Here is a 22,692-nt window from a genome sequence, read left to right on the forward strand (position 1 = left end):
AGGGGATTCCAATTTTGCTCGATAAAGAGACTCGCGGAATGTGAAAATGGCTTGGGTGTGTTTCAAGGAGCATTCAAAGAAAGTGTCCAGTTTATGACTGACTTGTATTGTGTTCTGCAGAATGGAGGCGGTCCAGCACACGGATGAGGAGGGAGTAGCCGTAGTGTAGACCAGCTGATGGAGCCTCAGTCGTACATCCGTCACAAGTTCGGTCGAACCAGAGTGTCCTTTTTTATTCCAGCCGGGATGGATGCTAGTAGTATCAATGTAACAGTTTTCCGATGTTGTTGTTTTCGATGAAGCCATATTTACTGAGCTGCTTGGTCAAGCCCGAACCCACAGTGCCGGTGATATGCGGACCGGGGAACCATGGAGGCGACGGCCTGGCGTGCACCAGACATCTTAAAATGTTTCTAAGTGTGCTTTTCTTCTTTGTGGGAGCCATCTTTCCAACTCCAAAGAGTGTTTTCGCTCCCAACGTCTCTCATCTTCTCTCATTCTCACAAATTGTGTCAGAAGAAGTACTGTTTCGGGGTCTGACCAACCAGTGTCAGAGAACAGAGAGCCCCCACCCCCACCACGCCTTTCTCACTGAAATGCCTGAGGTTTGTCACAGCTTTATCTGTTCAAGTCAAGATTTTTTTTTTTTTTGTAACCTCAGAGCTCTAAAGGCTCCCACAGTATTGCGTATTATCTTATATAAATATACAGTATATCTACTTTGTGTATGACTTCAAACAATGGCTCATTAATGCATAATAGGTTTGTTTTTTCCATACATGTCCAGCTTTGCTTCTGTGCGTTGCAAACTATCTTTACACTGCTGGCACCAATGCTCTCGCTGAGATTCGTACTCGAGTTCTTTATCAAGAAAAGAAAAAGAACAAAATACTTGAGCTGTACAGTAGATGGGAGTCTTGTCTCCTCCGCAAGTTATTTTAAAGCAGTTAACGGGACGTATAGGAGGGATGTTTTACGTCCAAAATGGAATCCTGAAGATGGAAACAGAATGTTATTAGATTCCATGACACAGTTAAAAAACACACACACACACACAATAGAAATGTGATTTTCACTCAACCACTTACTCAAAGGAGCCTCCTAAAGTCACAAAGTGTGACAAAAATGGTATACGGTATCACGCATTCAAAATAAATGTGTCATAATTCAGATTATTTGGAACATACCTTGGCTATTCTCCAACCTGCCCAGCACAGTTGTCTTTACTTTCGGAGGCAATTGCTAAATATTCAGCATTCCTGGAAGGAAATTGGGAATAAAACATGGCCCTTCATTTGATATATCTATCCATCCATTTTTAGCCGCTCATCCTCACAAGGGTCGTGGGCAGTGCTGGAGCCTATCCCAGCTGTTGACGGGCATCCAGAACTGGTTGCCAGCCAATCGCAGAAACATCGCGACAAACAGACGCACTCAAATCACACCTATGGGCAATTTAGAGTGTCCAATTAATGTTGCATGTTTTTGGGGATGTGGATGGATATCGGAGTACCTGGACAAAACCCACGTAGGCACGGAGGAACATGCAAACTCCACACAGGCGGGTTTGGGATTGAAGCCGGGACCTCAGAACTGTGAGGTCAACGCTTTCCAGCTGATCCACTGTGCCGCCTCATTTGATATCGTAAATTGATAAATTGTTCTTTTGCCTTATACCAAAATAAAGTTTTCCAACACACTAATAAATTGAAGAAATGTACATACGCAGCTTCTCTTAGCGCTTCCTCCCCGGCCGCTGCTATTTTCCTGTAGCAGTATATCATCTCGATGAGGAGCCACACCTGCAAGCCGATGATGGACACGTACATCATAACTTCGGACACGATGGAAGCTGTTCCTCTGGTGGCTGTGCAAGAAAGATGACGTCACAAAAATGCCAGATAGAGCGGGAAAGCGTAAGTATCCGATATCTGAGTTCAAATGCAAGACAAAGGAATTTTGTTGATGATGATTTGAAAGCAAGATGGCAGGTATATAGCATATGTAGTAGATAGAAGATAGCAGATAACAGTGCAATACACCTGTATATTCAGCTTTTGTCTATGTTTTCAATGCAGTTACCTTTTTCGACCACCGTGAGGTAGACCACTTTGCTGACAACAGTGGTGTACTCGTAGTTGTCATAGCTGAGGATGCGGTTGAAGAAGCAGCGGTATATGCCCGTGTCATTTAAGGTGACGTTGAGAATATAAATGGACGCGTCTTGGATGTCGTTGCTCCTCTTGCTCCCGTTCCAGTCCAGACGGTCCATGAAGTGCTCGTTTTCAATGGTGGGGCCCAGCTCGCCGTAGGTGTAGATCTGATGACACAGCGATATTACATTTCTAATCACTTCTCTTTACCATCGTGGCATCGAACGAGCTTTAAATGAGCACTGAAATTGAGATTTCAATTAAAGGTCTGTGTGCTGGTTGATGAGCAAAGTTAGCCTGACCGTCACGTGGCACGACTGTCTTCTGGCATCAAGTCAAAGGAGTGACAGAAAGAGTGAGTCACACACTACTGGTGCGGCCATACGACTACCTGGTTCTCATTTTCACCACTTCTTGTTGCATCACTAAACGCAGGACCGCGGTTTCGACATCAGAATCAGAACCAGCTTTATTGGCCGAGTTACCGGTAACTACAAGAACTGTTCCGTGTTCTGTCACAGACTACCCATCCATTCATTTGCTTTGCCGCTTATCCTCACGAGGGTAGCGGGGAGTGATGGAGCCTATCCCAGCTGTCAACGGGCAGGCGGCGGGGCACACCCTGAACCGGTTGCCAGCCAATCGCAGGGCACATCGAGACAAACAACCGCACTCACAATCACACCTCGGGGCAATTTACAGTGTCCAATTATTGTTGCACACAAGCACGGGGAGAAATTGCAAAAACTCCACACAGACGGGTCCGAGATTGAACCTGGGACCTCAGAACTATGAGGCCGATGCTTTACCATCTGATCCACCATGCCACCTTGTCAAACACTACAACCAAGTAAATCTCAAGTTATCTATCTCCTAAAACGGGTCTGCGAGTGAGCAAAAAGGAACGACTTTGACACTGCAGCCGACGCATGATCATGTCAAAGTGTTAGCACAGATTAGCATTAGCTCCCAGTTTTACTGCAGGGAAAGCCCGAAGAAAGCTGGGCTTGCAGAAGTACTTTAGGAAGGATGGGTTCTGGCTCATGCATGAAACATCTCCACCCCAAATGTATCCAATTCTTGATCCTTAGGGTATTCATCACAAGAAGATTCATATGCGTGCCTAATTGAAGTGTCTAGTGAGTGGACAGTAATTTTCCACAGAATGCTATCAAACAGCAAATAGAGGACTGGGCGCAAGGTCAACACTGCTGCGTGTCAGAGATATTGACATACGGGCAAGATGAGCAAGATCATATATCCGACTGGACGCATGCACACGCCTGCACAAATATTGCAGACCTCGCCAAACAAAATATATGTCAACAATGACAGCCGTTCCCTCGCCTGCACAAAGTCGACCTCTCCTTTGGCCTTGAAGTACCATTCAACAGTGGCGGAAGCTTTGACCTCGCTCCTCCTCTTGCAGGAGAGGCAGCCCAGCTTGAAGCCTTGGCCCACCACCGCCTCGGTGTCCGACTCGGGCTCTGCGCACGCCCCATCGCACCGGTTGTCTGTTTGCAGATGACAACGATACACGCCAATTGCACACACATTGCGTATGTTTAGGGACAATGCACGAAGACAGGGAGAAACTCACCCAAAAATGTGAAGGAGAGGAAAAGGAGCAGGATGTGAACAGCAGTCATGTCACTGATTATATCTTTCTATTACAATACGGGGACTCAAAAAGTTATTTTTACACTCCTAATTTTAGTTTTCCTCTTGATAGATATTGATAATATATATATGCATATATTGCGTTTTATTTGAAGAATATTGCAGATATTAATAAAGGTAGGTCAATAAAGTGCATCCTAGCAGCTACACATGCGTTATAATGTGCAAAATACATCCACCTTCAGGCCTTTCAAATAGATTCTAAGCAGAACAAACACTTTGGCCCAAGTCTACAGTTCCCTGCTGATTACAATATTTATTGCGACAAATTATTGCTGCAGACAATTTTAGCTGTGCTGAAGCTTACTGGTAAAATTAACATGCTTCTTCTGCATTTTTTTTTTTTTTTTACAAAAAAGAAGCGCGTGTCACATTCCACTTCATGCTACGACTCACGGTGTCCTCCGGAATTTCACCTTGAGGTTGTACTGTATTACCTTTTCCCTGAGGTTGTTAAAATGACATTTGACATCAACACAACAGCCTGGAACTCGATGCACTCATCTCTAATCTTGTCAAGCGACAATGATAGTTTTGTTCATATGCGCAACATAAGACAAAAACTGACTCTAGATTGCGCACACGACGTGCACATGATATTACTTTAAAATCGATATCAAATATATATATTTGTACGAACACAACAATCTAAACACGTTGAATCTAATTCTGATTGCGTCAGTTTAATTACTAATGCTCCTCCGGGGGGAATTTGATGTCCTCTCCCACGACGTCAACGGTTTGTTGAAAACATGGAATTTCAGATATTTAATATAATCATCCCTTATTGCTTGTAAGAAAGAATCTTCGATAGCGGTGGCATTGCAGATCACCCTGGAGGCGCGCGACCAAATCCATCATCCAGCAGGGGAACCCAAAAAAAAAAAAAAAAAAAAAAGCCGCGTACGTCCTTGGTGCTGTCGCGGTGCCGACTGATGCTGCGCCGCAACGCGCACTTGTGCACACTTCTGTCTTTCCTCTCAGTTGATGCTGCAGCTGTACTGCGGTAGAATGACCCATTTACGCAATGAAAGCAGCTGCCTCTATTCACTCCTTTTTTTTTTCATTTCCCCGCTCTCTTTCCCTGTAAAATTCCATTTGATATCTTTTTTTTTTTTAAATGCTAGTTTAATAAAATCAGTTAGCTGTGCTGGGTCTTCAAGAAGTTTCTGGCAGGACGAGGTGATCTCAAGGTTCCTTCTCATGACATTGTCTAATCCCACGTCGGCCCCATTTTTTTTTAAATTTCCAATATCTTCATGTATAATTCGTTCAAATGCATAGAATGGATTGAGAGACACATCTTCTTTCAAGATCTAATTTATTTATCAGTCTTAATTTTAATTTACCAGCAAAATCACAGAAAAAAAGGTGTATTTAAACCATTGTTTTTCCACATACACTTCAACATCAACTGGAACATCGGAGCAAGACAAGATAGTTGTCGAACGTTATTAAGAAAGACTGTCTCTTTAAGAACTAGTCGCCGGTCATTCTCAATGTCATATATTTTCATCTCCCGTACAACAAAAACAGACGTCAGTAAACTTGTTTCACCCGACAACCGACAACCCGATCCGGATCAGGTGATCGAAAGCTGTCTCGAAGAAGTGGACTGTCATTGAAGTGTAGTGTACTGGCCCTTTAAGAACCTCCCGACTTGCAGGCCTCGGCGACCCAGTAGCACCATCTCCTGTCCGTCTCTAATTTCATATTATGCCGCTCTTACTTTTATTAACGCCTAAACAAATGAAAATAACCACACGTGGTAATATTACATACCCTTTGTGTTGGTTAGCGTAGAGCAAAATAGGAGGTATTTCCACGTTTCCTTCCGAGAAGCTAATTACGATGATGTGATGCTCTTTAGCCAGACAGTTAGCATAAGTACACACAGCCGAGCTGCTGTTTACTCTTGCTAGCTTTACATCTTTTTTTTTTTTAATGTAAGAACACAAATTACATACCACACGCTGCAACCTGGAGGGAATTGTCACACGGGCATGCCAGAAGACGCGACGCATTCCAAATAAAAAGAGGGGCGCAAAGATTTCGCTCGGGTAAGAGAAAATTACTGCTAGCGTTGATGCTAATTTATCAGAGTTAAGGAATTGAGTGCGAATTATAAGCAGTTACACGCCATGGTAGGGGTAGTGTTGGGCAACAAATGCCTTTGTGCTTATGGAATGATGCTGTTTAATGATGACGAGCAGTGTCAACCATGCTACTTTGCTGTCTGTAAGGCAATTCGTATACTAGTAGCAAGCAGCAATGGGATTGTTTACTCTTGCACTGTGCACACATGTCCACGTTATTGCATTGTTGTTGTGTATATTTGTGTACCTTTCTTGAGACTATGGGTCTGAAAATGTTAGATTTAGGAACCCACCAACACAAATGCAATGTCATTAGATACTTGGACCACTGAGTATATAGGGGAAATCTGATTAACATATCTCGTCAGTTGTTTTTGAAATTGTAAAAAGCATCTGTAGACATCCTATGCATTAATCCAGCCAACTCTTCTCTCACTAGTATCGCGTGACTATGGATCCGAGCTCCAGTGCTTCGTCTGTTCCAGCAGCTTTGACCGTGCAGGTCTGCTTCCCCTCTGTGCGTGCAACGGTTCTGGACAATCTGAATCACCAGCGAGAGGAGGGCCGGCTGTGTGACCTCTCTATCCATGTGCAAGGCAAAGTGTTCAAGGCCCACCGCTGTGTGCTAGCTGCGTCCTCGCCTTACTTCCATGACCAGGTAGCGCCCCCCCACATGTGTGTGTAATACAGCTTTATTAATTGAGATGAATAGTTGTCGATACACGCCCCACTGTTGGCTGGCGACTAGTCTGCTTTTCGGTCCCACGCCTCTTGTCGAGGGTCAGCTGAGATGTGCTCTGGCTCACCTGCGATCCTAATGAGGATGAATGTCATATGAAATGGAATTATTTTGTATTTCATTCTCATCCATATTTTTTTAATGCAAAGAATTTAAGTACATTTGTATTCGTCTTAGAGCCCAAGTGTCATCCCTACAAACATTCAAAAATAGATATTGTAATGAAAAATACGTAGACCATTATTCACTTCAATGTCTATACGAAAAAGTAAATATGAGCGGAGAGCGTGTCATCCATGCTCAAAGTTGCGGACGTCTCATTGGACAGCCAAGTGGTCGCCATATTGCCTGCATGTTCTGTCCGTGACGTCACACTGGAACATTCGCCATTTTAAAAACACGCTGTGCCACCTACTATGGGAGACGAACACGCCCCTTCTGACACGAAGCTATTTTCAAAGAAGAGAATATCTCAGAACTGAGTGAAGTGACCGGGGCAATATTACCCTATCGTTTCGAGCCATATTGAGATGATATGCGGACCACAGCCAAACTGGATGGGGCCAAACCACCTCCGTGTTAAAAACATGCGAGCAATGACGACGCCGCAGCCGAACCGCCTCTTCATCTGGTCCACTTCCGAGCAGTGGCACCGGTACGAGCCACACCGAACCAACACAGCTTCGGCCGGCGGTGATCCACGAAGCCAGCTCGGCCTTGTCGACAAGGCCGGTGGCGATCCACAAGGCCTGCTGCTGCGTGGTAGCCTCCCGACACGCACATCAACACATATCGTACTGCCCTGTATCTCACTTCCTGCTTCTTCTCAAAAACAAATCCATCAAGAGGGTTTTCATGGGGGGAGTTCCAAAAAGCCATATATGTCAAAATCATGTTTTGTGGTGAAGAAATGGCTGGGTCCATACCATTTCTATTAATGACATACTAAAAATCATGCATTTCATCACAGTGGACCTATCCACAGTAGTGATAGGAATGCAGCCCTGCTTTGAGACTGGGAATAGATATCCCCAATAATTGATATTTTCTTGGTTTACATTTTTCATTGTTTGTATAACAGAATTTCTTTTCTTTTTCTTTAGGTGTTACTGAAGAATGTGACAACGGTCTCCCTCCCCTCAGTCATGGACCCAGTGGCGTTTGAGAGCGTGCTGAGTTCGGCGTACACGGGCCAGCTGAGCATCGTTCACGATGACATCGTCAACTACGTCACCGTGGCCAGTTTCCTCCAGATGTGGCACATCGTGGACAAATGCACCGAGATCCTAAAGAGACCCCGAGTCTCGGCAGAAGTAACCACGCCGGATGCCTCAGCGGTTCATGCCGGCAGTGCATCCAGACAGCAGTCACCAAGCAGCACTGACTGTTTGTATCTAGAGCGAGAGGGAAGACGGAAAGAGGCTAAACCTGACGCTTTGCCTCCTTTAGCTACTTGGAGGCGCCCGCAGCAGTTTTCAAGGTGGGGGAGCTCGCGGCCCTCCTCGGCGCAGCACTTGGCCGACTCCCAACTGGATGCCCTCCCGTTTGCGGAGAGCAATTACACCTGCTGCGAAGAGCCGTGCGACGGCAAAACCGGCCATTTCGCCCGCAGTTGTCCCAGCGTGGAGGTGCGGAAGCAGAAACTCGGGTATCAGCCGCGAGGAGCTCTGCAGAGTGTGGACACGCAGCGTGAAAGAAGCATAGACGATGAAGGTGGTGAAACGTCACAGAGCAAGAAGAATGAGAAAAGAGAGCTCGAAGCTGATGAAGGAGTCGGAGAAGAGGCGGTGGGGAAGAAGGAAGGATTTGCACAAACGGGTCATTGTGGTAAGATGAAGCGTTTTTCTTGTTAAACTTAAATCAAGTGTCATGTAATAATGATTTTTGACATGTTATTAATGAAAAAACAACATTGATCTGTTTTTTTTTCACCACAAAACATGATTTTGACATATGGCTTCTTGTAACTCCCGCCATGAAAATCCTCTCGGGGATTCGTTTTCGACAAGAAGCAGGATGTGACGTTGGAGGCAGTAGCATGCTCAAGCGGACTCGTTAGTTTTACCTGCGGGAAGGTAGCTCGTTGTTCCTTCGTGTTAGCCAGAATGCCGGCTCGTTGCATTGCTGGGTATTGCAGGAACACTCGTGAGGATGGATTTACCTTTCATAAATTTGCAAGAGACCCGGTTCGTCGTGAAAAATTGATTGCACAGGTGAGCTTCTTGGGTTCCAAATGACAGGAAATAAAATGTATACAGCTACTTAAAAAAAAAAACAATACTTTGGGGTGTACCACGTAATCCGTCTCTCGTTACGTGACAAAATATCCTTGTACGTATGACAGGGGTGCTAAATGTGTGTGTGGGACAGCTTCCACGTCGGGCTCGCGGACGAGCACGGGTTCGGCCGGGCTGGTTCATCCATACTGTCTGGGAATGCCACCGTGTCCGCCGGTCACGGCTTCAGCGCCGCTTGAACCCAGGGTGGCCTATCACGGCACCGCTTTCCGGCATTGTCGTCGCGCAGGGCCGAGTGCGCTATTGCTGACAGTGTGGTTCTCAGCCGCCGCCGTCCGCGGAGTTGTATTGCCCCGCACGCTTGACTCGATTGTGACATGTTCTCTTCTTCGAAAAGAGCTTCCGTGTCAGAAGTGGCGTGTTCGTCTCCCATAGTAGGGTCCACCGCGTGTTTTCAATGGCGAATGTCCTGGGTGACGTCACTGACAATAGATACAGCCAATATGGAGACCACTTGGATGTCAAATGACACTTCCGCAACTTTGTCCATGGATGATGCACTCTCACTTTTTTATGGACATTGAAGTGAATGTTATATGTATTTTTCATTTAAATATCTATTTTAGAATGATTATAGGGATGACACTTGACCTTTAAGAGTTACACAGGTGAACAAAACCCCTGCAAATCCTTTACATAGCAGTTGAAAGCAGGACATTGCAGCCATAAATGTTGTTCTATATTCAGACAGATGTCCTAATCTTACTTCTGCATTTCTCCAGGGGACTTGCAGCCCATGTTAATAGAGGATGAAGAGTCAAGACGAGGGATAGGGAAGATGAGTTTGGCGGACGTACGTGATAAACCGCAGATGTTGTCCGGTGTCCCACCTTGCCACAAAGCCGAAAGCCCTTTGGGAGAACCCTGTGCCGTTTTAGCCCGAGTGCAGTGGCAAGCGGGTCCCTGGTCTCAACAAGACCCCAGACCACAGGAAGGGGAAGCGGTCGGTAAAGCTGTGGATGGTTTTCAATGTCTCGCAGAGGGGAAGTTTAACTCTGAGACATATGATGAGATTGAAGATGGGACAGGGCAGGTTTCCCAGAGGCCTCTGGTGCCCCCGTCTCCTGACTTCACCATGGCGGCCTCAGAGGGGAGCTGGCTCTCCACCAGCGGGGTGCAAAGCGGTCCGTCGTTTACCCTCTCCTCCGCTCGCCATTTGCCCCCCTCTTCGGCCAGTCTGCCGCCGCCCCCGTCGCCTCCGACCCCGTCCTCGTCCTCCTCGGTGATCATGGCCAGCGCCCCCTACTCGGGCAAAGTCCACTTCTGCCACTGCGGCAAAGCTTTCACGCTGAAGAGCATGCGGGACCGCCACGTGAAGATGCAGCACCTCAACCTGCGGCCGTTCGGCTGCCCCGTCTGCACCAAGTCCTTCAAGATGAAACATCACCTCACCAAGCACCTGAAGACCCACGGAGGGCTGCGGCCATACGAGTGCGGCGTGTGCGGGAAGAAGGTCATCTGGAGGGACAGCTTCCTGAGGCACCAGGCCAGATGCGAGAGGATCGCGTCCTCCGAGGACAACGCGAGCTCGGCTCGGGCCGACTTGGACGGCGGCTACGGTTACGCCTTCGACGGCGGGGACGCCTTCCTCTCGATGGGAGGGCAAGTGAAAGTGGAGGAGGTGGATTTCCGCGGGGACATGGAGGACGGCATGAGTGGCCTCCTGGGAAGTGTGTCCGGGATTGTGGATGAACTTCGAACTCAAAATTTGGACACTGGCGGTCAGGTTTACAAAGAGGAGGCAGGAGAGAACTTTGGTGAAACAAAGTAGTATTGAACCATATAAATAAGTGTACTATAAGAATCTATTTGGGATATTATGAGATATTTCCCCTGAATTGTAAGGTTTTCTTTCAATTTTGAAGCGTGGTTACAAATGAAAGCTAAAGTCAAGAACACAAAAAAGTTGTTCTAAATCTCTTAATTGGAAGCTAAAAAAAAGATCAATGGTAATTAGTATGAGCACTATATCGTGGCACATTTTTCATTTGGTTGTTATTGTACTTTGTTGTTACTTTTTTCCTTTTGTCGCCACAATTTTTTTTTTGTTTCAACGGTATCTCCAATGGACCTTTCCGACTGGTGATCTTAAGCCCCGCCCCCCTTAGCTACAGTTGCCATGTCCCACAAGCTTCCAAAATGGCCACTGAACCGAAAAGGTTCGAATCGATTCTCTATCGAGTATTCCAGATAATATTGCAGTATGTTTTTTTGCCAAATGCGCCAGACTTGTCCAAGAGAGTTCTACAGAGAGGTCTCAACTATTTCACGCAACGATATGTACACGGAATTAAGATTTTGGACGGCGCAGGACGCAATGTCAAGAGTTACAGCGAAACGTTGGCGATCGATGCAAAAAAAAGTCTGAGGCCTCACAAACTTCTCAGCAACAGGATAAAATAGTGGAATCGTACTGCACATTTAAAGCAGGGTGAGTACTTTTTACTTGGAAAGATCACAAGTAATATTGGAGTCTTTATAACTGAATTGGGTTTGATTTTCTACATTTAAACAATGGTGATTAACTCAGTCAGTACCGTAGTCACCAGATGAAAAAGGTTGACTTGGCGTGTAATCGAACCCAGTGCTCTGTCTTAAAAGGTCTTCATGACATTAACTTTTCCAAGCGCAGGCTACTGACGAGCAGGATTGCTTGTGGGACAACATGGCGGCAGGGGCGTGTCAAGCCAGGGCTCCTTAAGACAATGCGGCTGTCTGATTGTCTGTTATTGTACGAGTGATTGACAGGTCGGAAAGGTCCATTAGCTGAATGTTTGTCGGCCTATATCTATCTGATTTACAATTTTGCAACAGTATTTTCTTTGCATTTCCAACAGCACCTAAAAATTTTTGAAGAAAATCTGGGAATTGAAGGAAAGATTCTTGTTTGATATTACATGTCACGATGCACTCCCACAACTCAGAAGTGGCTCTTTCGGAGCAATTTTGGGAACTTTAATGTTACATTTTGGGAAAAAATACTTCAAGGGATGACTGTAATGCGCTTAAGTACGTTTGTAACATGCAGTGTTCTTACTGTTGTTTCTTTTGAACCTAAATTTGCACATGTATTATTTGCCTTCCACCTGAAGTGGAACATGAAAAATAGACGAGTACAGTACAAATAGAATGTTTTTTTTTTTTTTTTGGGGGGGGGTCCTATACTGTTTTGCACTGTAATGAAAAATAGGAGAATAAATGTGTGTTGTTTTTTTTTTTTAAATCTACTTGTAAATGAAGATGATTTACATGACTGAAGCATTCATGCATTGGACATTTCATGAGGTACACCTCCACAGTCGAGGTCCAACACAAAAGCAATTGCAAATAATTTGATGTTGCAAAGATTAAAAAAAAAAAAATACACTATTAAAAAAGTGCTGTAGAATGAGGACGGGGTACCTTGGTAGTGACAGTCACTTCGAATAAATCAGTTGCGTACTGCGGTCGGATCCAGGAAACGTGACCTCCATATGTTATCTGCAAAGACGTATGTTTACATCATAATGTATATCAAGATAATCCCAACAGTATTGGAGACATTTTGAATTATTCCATTTTTATTTGGTGAGCAATATTTGTTATTAAAAAGCAAAGTGAATGTATGAAAATTACAAGCATTTGTCACTAACAGTATTTTGTCTAGACAGAAGATAAACATCCACACAGTACAGTCATGACAATTAAAAATCAAAAGTATTGAAAGAACTTTTGCCATATTTGTGTAAATGCAGTGGACATTACGCTGCTCCTTGTGGTGTATGCGCCTTGGCCACCTGGGGGCAGTATAACACAGAAATATGTTGTTGACGGAGCTGATCTCAACATCTGAGCAAGCCACAGGAATAGTTGTTCTTCATGTAGAATATATACCTGCGAGTATTCTGTCTACATTTGTTTCACCACAACTTGTATTTAAATATCCGTAGTAACACTGCAACACTGATACTATTCGTTAGCCCGTCTATGACATTTCCAATTACATGTGAACATTAAGCTCCCAGACTCAAAAGCAAATCCATGTGGTTGTTTTAATTACACATGTATTTGTCTTTATTTTGTTTAGTTTGATTGTAAGCTTGAAGTTTCAATTTAACACTTCAGAACATTTAATATAATAATATAATTTAATTAATACATGTCATCACAGGATTTCCGGTTAGGTTGCACATGCAAACATTCAAATATGATTACAAACTCAAAAAGTGTTATTTTGCAACTGTAAAGCCAGGACACGCCCCCTCACTGTGGCAAGGACTCATTAACATAAGCACATAGAATATTTGGAAATTATAACTATTCACAAAAAAAAGACAACATTTCACCCAATTGCGCCTCCTTGCTGATCACTGCGCTCATAAACGCGTCGCTTACTTCCTATTAAAACCTCTGAACCACTTGCAAAAGGACCGTCAGAACAACAAATCTTTTTTTTTCCCCGCAAACCGCACAAAACGTCTTTCGATATTATAAATTAATAATAATATGCACGCCAGCAAGTCCTTTGTGGGGCTGTGATTAGCGTGTGACAGTGCAATCGAAAAGGGCCCGTTCACCAGATAGATTTATTGCTGATGGTACTGTACATGATTAATAACCGAGGTGCAGGAGTTACATTCTCAATTCTTACATTTGAACATGAAGCACACTTCTTTTTTTTTTTTTTTTTTACAGAAAGCTGTGAGAGAAACAAAAAGGGTCACGCGTATACAGAAAAACAAGACTGCAGACAGATAGAAAAACATCTCACGAACAATTTTTTTTTTTTCAAACAGAACTCTGAAAGACTTGAACAGCTACATAAGGACCGGGACGAGACCGTCTCCATCCCTGGAGCGTGGATGCAAATATCGAGCGTTAGTGTGTTAACGCACAACGTTTGTTTGGTTGTGAGTCATCTGTGTGTCGGTGTGTTGTTGCGCCGTCATGCTGCGCCATCTGCTTCAACTCTGTGCTTTTGGGCCTCGCAGGAGAGCTCAGAAGATGGTGCTCCAGCGTTTGGGGGGTGGACGGGACTTGGTTTCTCCCTGGGGGGGGGGGGGCAAATGGAGGAAAAGAATCACTTTTTGCTCCCCGAAATCGCTTGCAAAGAGACAAAGTGCGGGCGATTCAAAGACCCTGTAAAGTGAATTCTTTGAGGTGTCCAACCTACTGTATATAATAATCCATTGTTTATGTTTTTGAACCATTTCCACAATGAATCCGCTAAGTAGCAGCTACATTTGTGTTATTCATACTTTTAATTCCCCCCAGACGCTTTTTAACCTCTATCATACGCTTATAAATCATTTCTATACTCAGAAGTATTTTCTAAACTCTTAAACATGCAGTAATGCATAGTAGTAATATACACTGTGACTTTAATTCCTTGCAATATGTTTTATTTTTTTTATTTGTTAGAGGGGTCAGTTTTAATGTTATGAACAGGGAATCGTTTCTATTACTGAAGGAGGGGCATCCACTCAAAATCCCACATTAGGCTAATTATGTTCAATTTGAATATGGAAATAAAGTGTCAGTGATGTAATGAATCTGCAACTGGTGAACCACAATTTAACGAGGGAATACCATTGGCTGAAGAATACAAAGATCATCACAAAACGTCATCTGATTCTATTTGTCCTATTCATTGTATTTCCAGTGATTTTTGTGACTATCAAGAAAATTATGTAAAATGGTCAGATATCAACTTTTAAACTCTTATGGGCTATTTTTTGTTGTTGTTGTCATTGTTAAATTTGTACAAACAAACACGTTTTTAGTTGTACAAGACAGCCAGGAAACAAAGGTGGTCTTATTTATTATATATATTTTTTTCTGTATCCCAAATGCCTAATGGGATTTTGGACCACTCGGCGCCATTTAAATTTCTTTTTTTTTTTAAATACCTTTTCTTTATTATTTACCATTTAAAAGTAAAAAGCTTTGTTTGATTTTTCACAAATCTGAAGCCTCATTTTAAATACTAAGATTTTTTTCGGTAGTCATTCAATTTTGGCAGGGTTGTTAACAACACTCTTCTTTGTGTTATGTCAAATTTAGATGACATTTTTTTCACTTTGCAGGGACTTTCTTCATACTTCCAGTGAAACACGCTGAGTGCCGTGAAATTAGATGTGATTGTCATAACCGTTCACATTTAATGGGATTTATCCAAATGGACCAAAAGAAATCGATGACGTTGCACATGAGATTGATGGATATGGAAAAAAAAATATGATGAGATAATGCTGTGACTCGCCAGCCGAAATGAGGGATGATATTTAACGATTTTCTACTCACTGAATTCGGATGATGTCACTGGTGTAAAGAGATTGAAAAGCTTTTATGAGGTTCATCCCTTTTAAAAAGATGTCAATAGTGAATGCAGAAGGTGTTCCAAAAAAAAAAAAAAAAAGTGGGGGGGGGGGGTCGACAGTTGTGTTGTCGCTCACCAGGTTGAAGAGTCGGGACAGCGTGCTTTGCTCCCTGCGTCGTCTGACCGGCGACTTTGTGCTCTCCGCACGTGGAGACGACACCTAAAAAAACACCCCGGGTAAGCGCACCTGTAATTTTTCACCTTGCTTCCAATACATAAATTGTTTTCGGGACCATCTTTTTTTTTTTTTTTTTTTTTTAAACAAACGTCCTCTTTTGGTGTTTCTGGACACGAGGCTTTGCAGAAAGTTTAATTTCCATTGTGAAATGCTGATGGAAAATAAAAGATAATAAAAAATAAACTAAAAAATAAAGTATAATAAATAAATAAAAATACTAATTAAGAAATTGTCACACAAGGTAGTATAAAGACTATTTTTTTCTACTCGCCTAATGTGGTGAAAGTCAATTGCAGTAACCCCTAAACTTTTAGTTTTTTGGCCCCACAGACCAGTTTCATGTAAATACAAATTTCAACAAACCAGTTTAGAAACAAATAGAAACATAAGACAAAAATGACTTCAAGCTTTAAAGGTCAATGTGAAGTCGTTTGTTTTGTTTTTCAAGGATTAAAATACTGTAATAAAAAAAAAAAACAGCAGACCGTAAGAAACAGTTCTGTAGTTTTCCAGATACATCTCCTCCTCTATAATTATTAAAATCCTGAGCATGCTTTAAATAGCTTGATAGATAGGAGATAAGTAGATTGTTTACCAGCAATATTGTGCTGAAACTCTACTTTCTTTTTATGTAAAATCACAAATGTCAACTCAGTTGGCACTCGAAGACTCACTTCAAGATGTAAAACCTTCGGATTGAGTCAGGGAACAATAATTAGGAAGACGGGGACAAATGTATCATGAAATCCAACTAAATAAACATATGAGCATGATTTATCAGAATTGAATGATCACAAAAAAAAAAAAAAAAGAAGTGATAAATCCCCGGAATGGAAATGTTCCTATGAAGCACTGGTGTCAAACTCAAGGCCAGCGGGCCAGATCTGGCCTGCCGCATGATTTTATGTGGCCCGCGAAGGCAATTTATGAGTATGAACTTTTCGATGATTTTTGTTCAAATCTGTACCAAAATATCAAATTGTCATATTATAAATGATAATGTTGAGATATTGCAACCATTATTGTGTAGCCAAACATCAGCAATACTTTAAAAATGTATTAACCTTGATTTCCAAAACTAGCTCATAAATTTCGCGTGTAAATATGACGAGGCGAAAGATTTTCATGGTTTCACAGTCATAATGGCCCTATGAGGGAAACCGTGACAACAATCTGGCCCGCGACAAAAATGAGTTTGGCACCCGTGCTCTAAAGGATGAAAATGAGGTGGGGCTCACAAGTGAGACAACAGCCACCTACAAGGAGAAAGAAAACACACGACAAGTGGAGGCCGTGTCGCTTGACAAGTACAAGACCGCCTCTGACACGCGAGAAGACGACAAGACGATCCGATCTGAGACGAAAGAGAGAGAGGTGGGAAATGATAGAGAAGACGACAAGAGCCGATCCCCAAAAGAAAAATAGTCACACACGAGCAGAGTGTCGCTACAGGTTGGAGGCAAACAAGGGGAAAGTGAAATTGTTTTTGTAAACCAACCACAAACAAAACAAAAACTTTGTTAGTTTTACCAGCGAGTCAATAAGAAAAAAAACATGCTATAAATCCTATATTATCAAACAATTCATTTAGTCATTAACACGCTATGTTTACATTGTTTACACCAACCATGCACTGTCTGTATTTTATTGCTCCACAAGTGGGTAAGGTACACACACCAGAAGGAGCAGCACAATGTCCATTGAACCGAAGCAAAAAAAAAAAAAAAAATTTCTTTAAATTCAGTTAAACTATGTCATTACTGTATGTTTTAATAGAATACAATAATATAGTGGAAAATACACCATAGGGAGGAAACTGGTTAAATTGAGATTGAGAAATTGGATGTTAGCCACGTCATGCAGACAAAGCATGCATTTAAAAATAAATAATACCATTGAACGTTGCACTCACACACACACGCGCGCATTCAAGCGCAAAGAAAAATTAATTTCACAAAGGTGACTTTGTGTTGACGTACCAAGCCAAAGAGCTCTCGCCACTGCACATGAAAAAGAAACAGTGTCATGAGGAGATGGCAATTGGAGGAATTTCTCTCCCCAAGCGCGGTGAGCCTCCCGTTCACGAAAATTCATTTCAAAGCAAAACACGAGCGTTTTTCTTTTCACGGCGTGATCCCCCCCCCCTTTTTTTGGGGGGGGGGGGGATGCCCTGCAAAGGGAAAGCTAACAAGATGGTTGAAATCCATCATAGATGAGCATATACTTCACTTACCTTTGATTTAGGACGAGGCGAGGATACCTGAGAAGAAACCAGAAGGAATAAAGTAACTCAACGCTTGTGCAATAAATTGTTTTTATTAATATCAGTTCTGTTTTGAGTAAAATTGGCACTAAACAAAAACTGCCGTTTAAAAAAGGGGTGTGTTGACTTTTTATCTCCTCTATATTTCATGTGGAGACATGTTAAAATCATTTTCTTCAATATAGTGTTCCTCAAGGATGCCCTATTTGCCCGTTAACGTTTAATTGAAAATATTCTCATCAAATATGGGAATTATTTGCTAAATGCTGATAGTATGTTATTCTACATTAATGCACATGTAATACACCTTGGCTTAAATATAAGATTTAAAAAAAGGCTCGATAAAAGACTTCAATTTGGATAGTAAACATAGCGCAGTGAAATATATTTAAAAAAAAAAAAGATAAAAAAAAATACATACAATGCTGCGGAAGAACTGGACCACAGCATTTTCATTGGTCCTGCGGCGGGCCGAGGACTGCTGGGGGGATGCGGCCAGGTGACCACGGAATGACCCCTGAGAGGGACAACAAGTGTGATGATATGAAAGATGACTTATGTAAAGAGCAAGAATCTTTATGCATCACAGGTAGCGTTGAAACTATGATCATTAATGGTAATACGCATTATAAAGCGGTAATAAGCTGTGTACTACACCTTTAATTTTAGTCGAAGTAGATCTGTGTCGGAAACGTCGTATTCCAAAAGTGGATCATTGTGATATCAACATTAATATTGTACATCTTTGGATTCAAAAGTTACCCCCGAGAAATGCTGCTCCATTTCGCAAAAGTTATTATTAATAAAGTCACTTTTTTGGTCACAGCTGCTTAATTTAACGACGTCACATGCAAGAGCTGTGTCAAAATTTGGACCCGTTATGTTTCCAAATATCTAAAAAACAAAAAATTCACTGGATTTGAAAGTTAATTCTCCAGTTTAAAAATGTCAAATGGTGTGTGGTGTGTGTGTGTGTGGTGTGTGTGTGTGTGGAGGTGGGGGTCAGGGGTGAGGTTGCATGTGTGGGTGTGTGTGTGTGTGTGTGTGTGGTGTGTGTGTGTGTGGGGGGGGGGGTGACGCCTTGCTGCCCACCTTGCTCCGTTTCTTTTTGTCCCCTCCAAAGATCTTGCTAAAAGAATCCATGATCCCCGAGTTGTGGTTCTTCCTGCCGAGGGCCGACGAGCCGGGTGCAGCCATGCAAGTTGCGCTGAGCTCGCGGGTGCGGTTCTTTCCTCGTCCAAATGCTGTGACGCTCTGCCCGTCGCTTTTGCCGCTCTTGTGACGCTCTTTGAAGGTGTCGCCCGAGCGCCGGACGCCAACCATTGGACGCGGCGAGGGCGAGGTCCGCCGCTTGGCCCGGCGCCAGGCATTCTTCGGAGCAACAGTGTCCGTGTCAGTCGCTGCCGCCCTCCGTCAGGGTCGGCCCATTGTTCCTCTCCCATCTGCCTCAGGTCCTGCTCGGGGTCAACGAGGCCCGACTGATCGGCGTCGGTCTTAAAGGTTTTTGGACGTGCGTGAGGGGGTCCTGCAACCCGGCCGCTCACATTCACACCTAGGGTCATTTTACAGCACAGGTGTCCAACTCAAGGCCCGGGGGCCAGATCCGGCCCGCAACATGAGACTGTCTGGCCCGCGGAGCCAAATCTAGCGTCAATTGCCATGATCTTTGTCAAAAATGTATACCCAAATTTTCAATAGTCATATATCATAAATGATAATTGTTGCGATACTGCAAGCATTTTTGTGTTACCAAACATGAAAAGTCGAAAAACACATTACCCTTGATTTCTGATTCTGAAACTAAGTCATAAATTGATGATGTAAATATGACGAGACAATTCAATAGTTTTATTTTTTCAGTCATAACGGGCCTCTGAGGGAAAACAGAACCACAATGTGGGCCGTGAGAAAAAAGTTCGATACCCCTGTTTTAGAAAAATACACGCAAGCCACACAGAAAAAAGAAAAATTAGAATGACAATATCTCCCATCCAACTGTATATTCAATAACTCCGACATGATGCTATAATCATAACGAACTTGCAAATACATAAATGTTTTGCTCAGTACTCCGTCAATGCGAAGCCGTTTGTGGCGGTGCCGCCGCTGCAGGCTGCAGCAGCTGGCGGACAAAGCCGGTTCTGTTGCGGGTTCGGCCGGCCCGGAGTTACACCCAAGCAGCGTCGGAATATTCATATTTTGGAACAGACGGCTTTTTGTTTATGGTTTCACCTTCTTTTGCTAAATCCCAAAACAGCTTTTTGGATTCAAACAAATGTTTGTGCTGATAAATATGACACTTTGAGGGAATTTATTAAGTATGTGTACACTAGAGACAGGTCACTGATGGTGTAGTGGTGCACACGCCCGCCTTTGGTGCGGGCAGCGTGGGATCGATTCCTGCTCAGCGATGGTGTCGATATCTTCCTTGCGACTGACTGGCGAACAGTTCAAGGTGTAGTCCGCCTTTTGCCCGAAGCTAACTGGGATTGTCTCTGGCTTTCCTGCTACCCCTGTGAGGATAAGCGGCTTGGATAATGACATGACACCAGGGACGGGCGAACGTATATTTGCATTTTACGGGCCAAGTCATGTACAAATGAGCATTGAGATTTTCCATTGAATTAGATATTAACTGAATTAATGCTGTTATAAATGCATAATAACAAATCTCCTACATGTTTATTAATGAATAAAATACAAGCTATACATGGAGAAAGTAATACAATAAATATTACAGGACTCTAAATCAAGTAAACCAATTCTCTAGCTAGATATATTTATTTAAACAGAACTTTTTGGGAAAATTTGAAATTGAATGCAGTGTACATGCAGTGGTGCCGAGAGTTCAATCCGTGACCCTGCTGGTACCTCGAAACACTCACTGGTAACTCAAGTAGCACGTTCTTAAAAAATAATAATTAAAAAAAAAAAAAAAACATGGACGTTGCTCAGCTTGTCTCGGCTCCTCGTGGAAGATAAATAACTCATGCCATACTGTGTTATTATGAACAAGTACATGTGTTGCTGCACCGTTTATGTTCCAATATCATTTGCTTAAAGAATTACGTATGAATCTCCCATTGTCTTAGTATTAGCAATAAGCTAGCGGACTAAAAGCTACATTGCTGCTTTGTTGATTCAACTAGTTTGAGGTTTTCTTTGACAGTCATCTTCAACTGGGAAAAGCAAAAAAAAAAAAAAAAAAGAAAATAAAAATGTCAGAATGAAGCCTCGTAGCTTGAAAAACTTGTAAGTCGGGTCACTTGTACCTCAAGGCACCAACGCATTTTCGCTCCTCTCTCTCACGTCATTGGCTGTGCACATGTTTCCTCACAACACAGCTTTTATGTCTATTTTATTTTTATTTCAATTTTTTTTATAGTGAAAATGGGGTTAGCCGTGTTTGTCCGCTCGTGTCGGACAGGACACAGAAGTCCTTGTGTCAGTCCCACTGGGCGCAGGAATGCCCAGAGTGGGTCGACCACATACTGCTCGTGTCCTCGCGCACACAACAGAGACCCGGATTTGTTTCTGAGGGGGGTGTCACTGGGGGGTGGCAGCAAACAATGGTGCCCATGCACAATCCTGGTAGGAATGTGGCTCTCCACCGAGACACCCACCCGGAGAATTTTAAAAAGATTCTTGTTCCTACAGGATGCAAACACATGGGACGTTTGCTTGTACGGGCGTGCCTTGAGATACGAGTTCTTCGAGATGCAAGCTTTGACTTGAGAGCAAAAATTTGAAGACAAGCACCGTAGGGTACAAGTGAACTCAACTCACGACACAACAGTTTTGTAAAAGGGAAAGATGATTTGAGATACATGATTTGTGTTGTTCACCGTACCTGCGTGGGTTTTCCTTGGGCACTCCGGTTTCCTCCCCCATCCCAAAAACAAGCAACATTAATTGGATACTCTAAATTGCCCCTCGGTGTGATTGTGAGTGCGGCTGTTTGTCTCTATGTGCCCTGCGATTGGTTAGCAACCAGTTCAGCGTCTACCCTGCCCCTCCCCGTTAAAAGCTGGTATAGGCTCCAGAACTACCGGCGACCCTCGTGAGGATAAGCGGCAAAGAAAATGGATGGATGGATTTGTGTTGTCGCTGAACTAAATAAACTCATATCTCAAGGCACCACTGTATTTCCTTTGCATCCTTTAGTGGATGGAACAAGGAACTTTGTTGAAGTACGTTCAGGAGTTTCATTTAGATAAAAGTAGCGCTTTGCCGCGATCTTGTAGCATCTATTAGCAATTACAAACCTTGGGGCACATCAATATCAATTTTTTTTTTTATGGCAGGGGTCAGTCCCAATTAATGGGATTTGTTGAAAATACAAGTTTTTAACTAACTCCAATGAGTGAAGAATTTTTTTTTTCCATTTTGGTACATATTTTACAAAGTGAAAAGGGTTAAACAATTGAGCAAAATATGTGAAGTAAACCCATTTTAATTGCTTTCTTGTTTGCTTAGTGGCCAACCAAAAATTAATCAACTGCCTCACATCTACAGTATTTATCGTAAAGGTCGTCAGACTTCGTTATTTCCCTCCTCATACTGCAGCGCCTCCAAGATGTCATCTTTGAGACGTGATATTATTAACAGATGATAACCGCTGAGCCCTCTCTGCCAAACGTCCATGGAATCACCGAGTTCCGAGCGAAGAGCCAATACATCACTGGCATAGTCGCCGAGCAGTTAACATGAACGCTTTATTCATAAAGAAGAATAGAAAGTGGCCCTTGTTTCATTCCGGGGAGGAAGCGGGGAGCTATTTGGTGACATCATCGATGCCGTGCCGTCATCTGTACAAGTGGCCCAAGTTGGATGGAAGAGGTCATCCGAGGTGACAAAAGAGTGGCTGCAAGGCAGAGAGGGTTTACTCGGGGAAAAAAAAGTAATAAAAAGCCTGGCCTATATGCATC

At 43.1% G+C, this 22,692-nt stretch overlaps 3 protein-coding genes across 4 annotated transcripts; 1 reads left to right on the forward strand and 2 right to left on the reverse strand.

Annotated features, from left to right (window-relative positions):
- Positions 1 to 761: 761 nt before the first annotated feature.
- Positions 762 to 4,413, reverse strand: LOC133493166 (sodium channel subunit beta-1-like). Its single transcript, XM_061806203.1, has 6 exons — positions 3,754 to 4,413; positions 3,501 to 3,667; positions 2,083 to 2,320; positions 1,726 to 1,867; positions 1,188 to 1,259; positions 762 to 992 (listed from the first exon to the last, which is right to left on the reverse strand). The coding sequence occupies exons 1-5, from the start codon at positions 3,800 to 3,802 to the stop codon at positions 1,193 to 1,195; spliced, it is 663 nt and encodes a 220-aa protein (XP_061662187.1). The 5' UTR covers positions 3,803 to 4,413; the 3' UTR covers positions 762 to 992; positions 1,188 to 1,192.
- A 1,033-nt stretch (positions 4,414 to 5,446) lies between these two features.
- zbtb22a (zinc finger and BTB domain containing 22a) lies at positions 5,447 to 12,051 on the forward strand. 2 transcript variants are annotated; one of them, XM_061805631.1, is made up of 5 exons: positions 5,447 to 5,893; positions 6,369 to 6,587; positions 7,772 to 8,054; positions 8,118 to 8,495; positions 9,688 to 12,051. In XM_061805631.1, the coding sequence occupies exons 2-5, from the start codon at positions 6,381 to 6,383 to the stop codon at positions 10,734 to 10,736; spliced, it is 1,917 nt and encodes a 638-aa protein (XP_061661615.1). In that variant the 5' UTR covers positions 5,447 to 5,893; positions 6,369 to 6,380; the 3' UTR covers positions 10,737 to 12,051. The 2 variants fall into 2 exon arrangements, with proteins under 2 accessions (XP_061661615.1, XP_061661538.1); XM_061805554.1 differs by having other exon boundaries at positions 7,772 to 8,495.
- A 164-nt stretch (positions 12,052 to 12,215) lies between these two features.
- Positions 12,216 to 19,045, reverse strand: LOC133493202 (myelin basic protein-like). Its single transcript, XM_061806311.1, has 6 exons — positions 18,857 to 19,045; positions 18,186 to 18,281; positions 17,735 to 17,761; positions 17,481 to 17,501; positions 15,400 to 15,483; positions 12,216 to 13,992 (listed from the first exon to the last, which is right to left on the reverse strand). Exons 1-6 carry the CDS (start codon positions 18,959 to 18,961, stop codon positions 13,942 to 13,944), a joined length of 384 nt encoding a protein of 127 aa, XP_061662295.1. The 5' UTR covers positions 18,962 to 19,045; the 3' UTR covers positions 12,216 to 13,941.
- Between the last annotated feature and the right edge of the window lie 3,647 nt (positions 19,046 to 22,692).

The sequence above is a fragment of the Syngnathoides biaculeatus genome, chromosome 1, assembly GCF_019802595.1.
Source record: "Syngnathoides biaculeatus isolate LvHL_M chromosome 1, ASM1980259v1, whole genome shotgun sequence".
NCBI lineage: Eukaryota > Metazoa > Chordata > Actinopteri > Syngnathiformes > Syngnathidae > Syngnathoides > Syngnathoides biaculeatus.

Excerpts from the sequence above, each read along its gene's own strand:
- zbtb22a (XM_061805554.1), top strand. The coding sequence starts at position 6,381 with ATGGATCCGAGCTCCAGTGCTTCGTCTGTTCCAGCAGCTTTGACCGTG. Across the intron at positions 6,588-7,771 it reads CGCCTTACTTCCATGACCAG|GTGTTACTGAAGAATGTGAC; the intron begins GTAGCGCCCCCC and ends CTTTTTCTTTAG. Across the intron at positions 8,496-9,687 it reads TGCACAAACGGGTCATTGTG|GGGACTTGCAGCCCATGTTA; the intron begins GTAAGATGAAGC and ends GCATTTCTCCAG.
- LOC133493166 (XM_061806203.1), bottom strand. The coding sequence starts at position 3,802 with ATGACTGCTGTTCACATCCTGCTCCTTTTCCTCTCCTTCACATTTTTG. Across the intron at positions 1,868-2,082 it reads CCTCACGGTGGTCGAAAAAG|CCACCAGAGGAACAGCTTCC; the intron begins GTAACTGCATTG and ends TTTCTTGCACAG. Across the intron at positions 1,260-1,725 it reads GAAGCGCTAAGAGAAGCTGC|GAATGCTGAATATTTAGCAA; the intron begins GTATGTACATTT and ends ATTTCCTTCCAG.
- LOC133493202 (XM_061806311.1), bottom strand. The coding sequence starts at position 18,961 with ATGGCTGCACCCGGCTCGTCGGCCCTCGGCAGGAAGAACCACAACTCG. Across the intron at positions 17,502-17,734 it reads CGCCTCGTCCTAAATCAAAG|TGGCGAGAGCTCTTTGGCTT; the intron begins GTAAGTGAAGTA and ends TTTCATGTGCAG. Across the intron at positions 15,484-17,480 it reads GGCGAGAGCTCTTTGGCTTG|GTGTCGTCTCCACGTGCGGA; the intron begins GTACGTCAACAC and ends GTGTTTTTTTAG.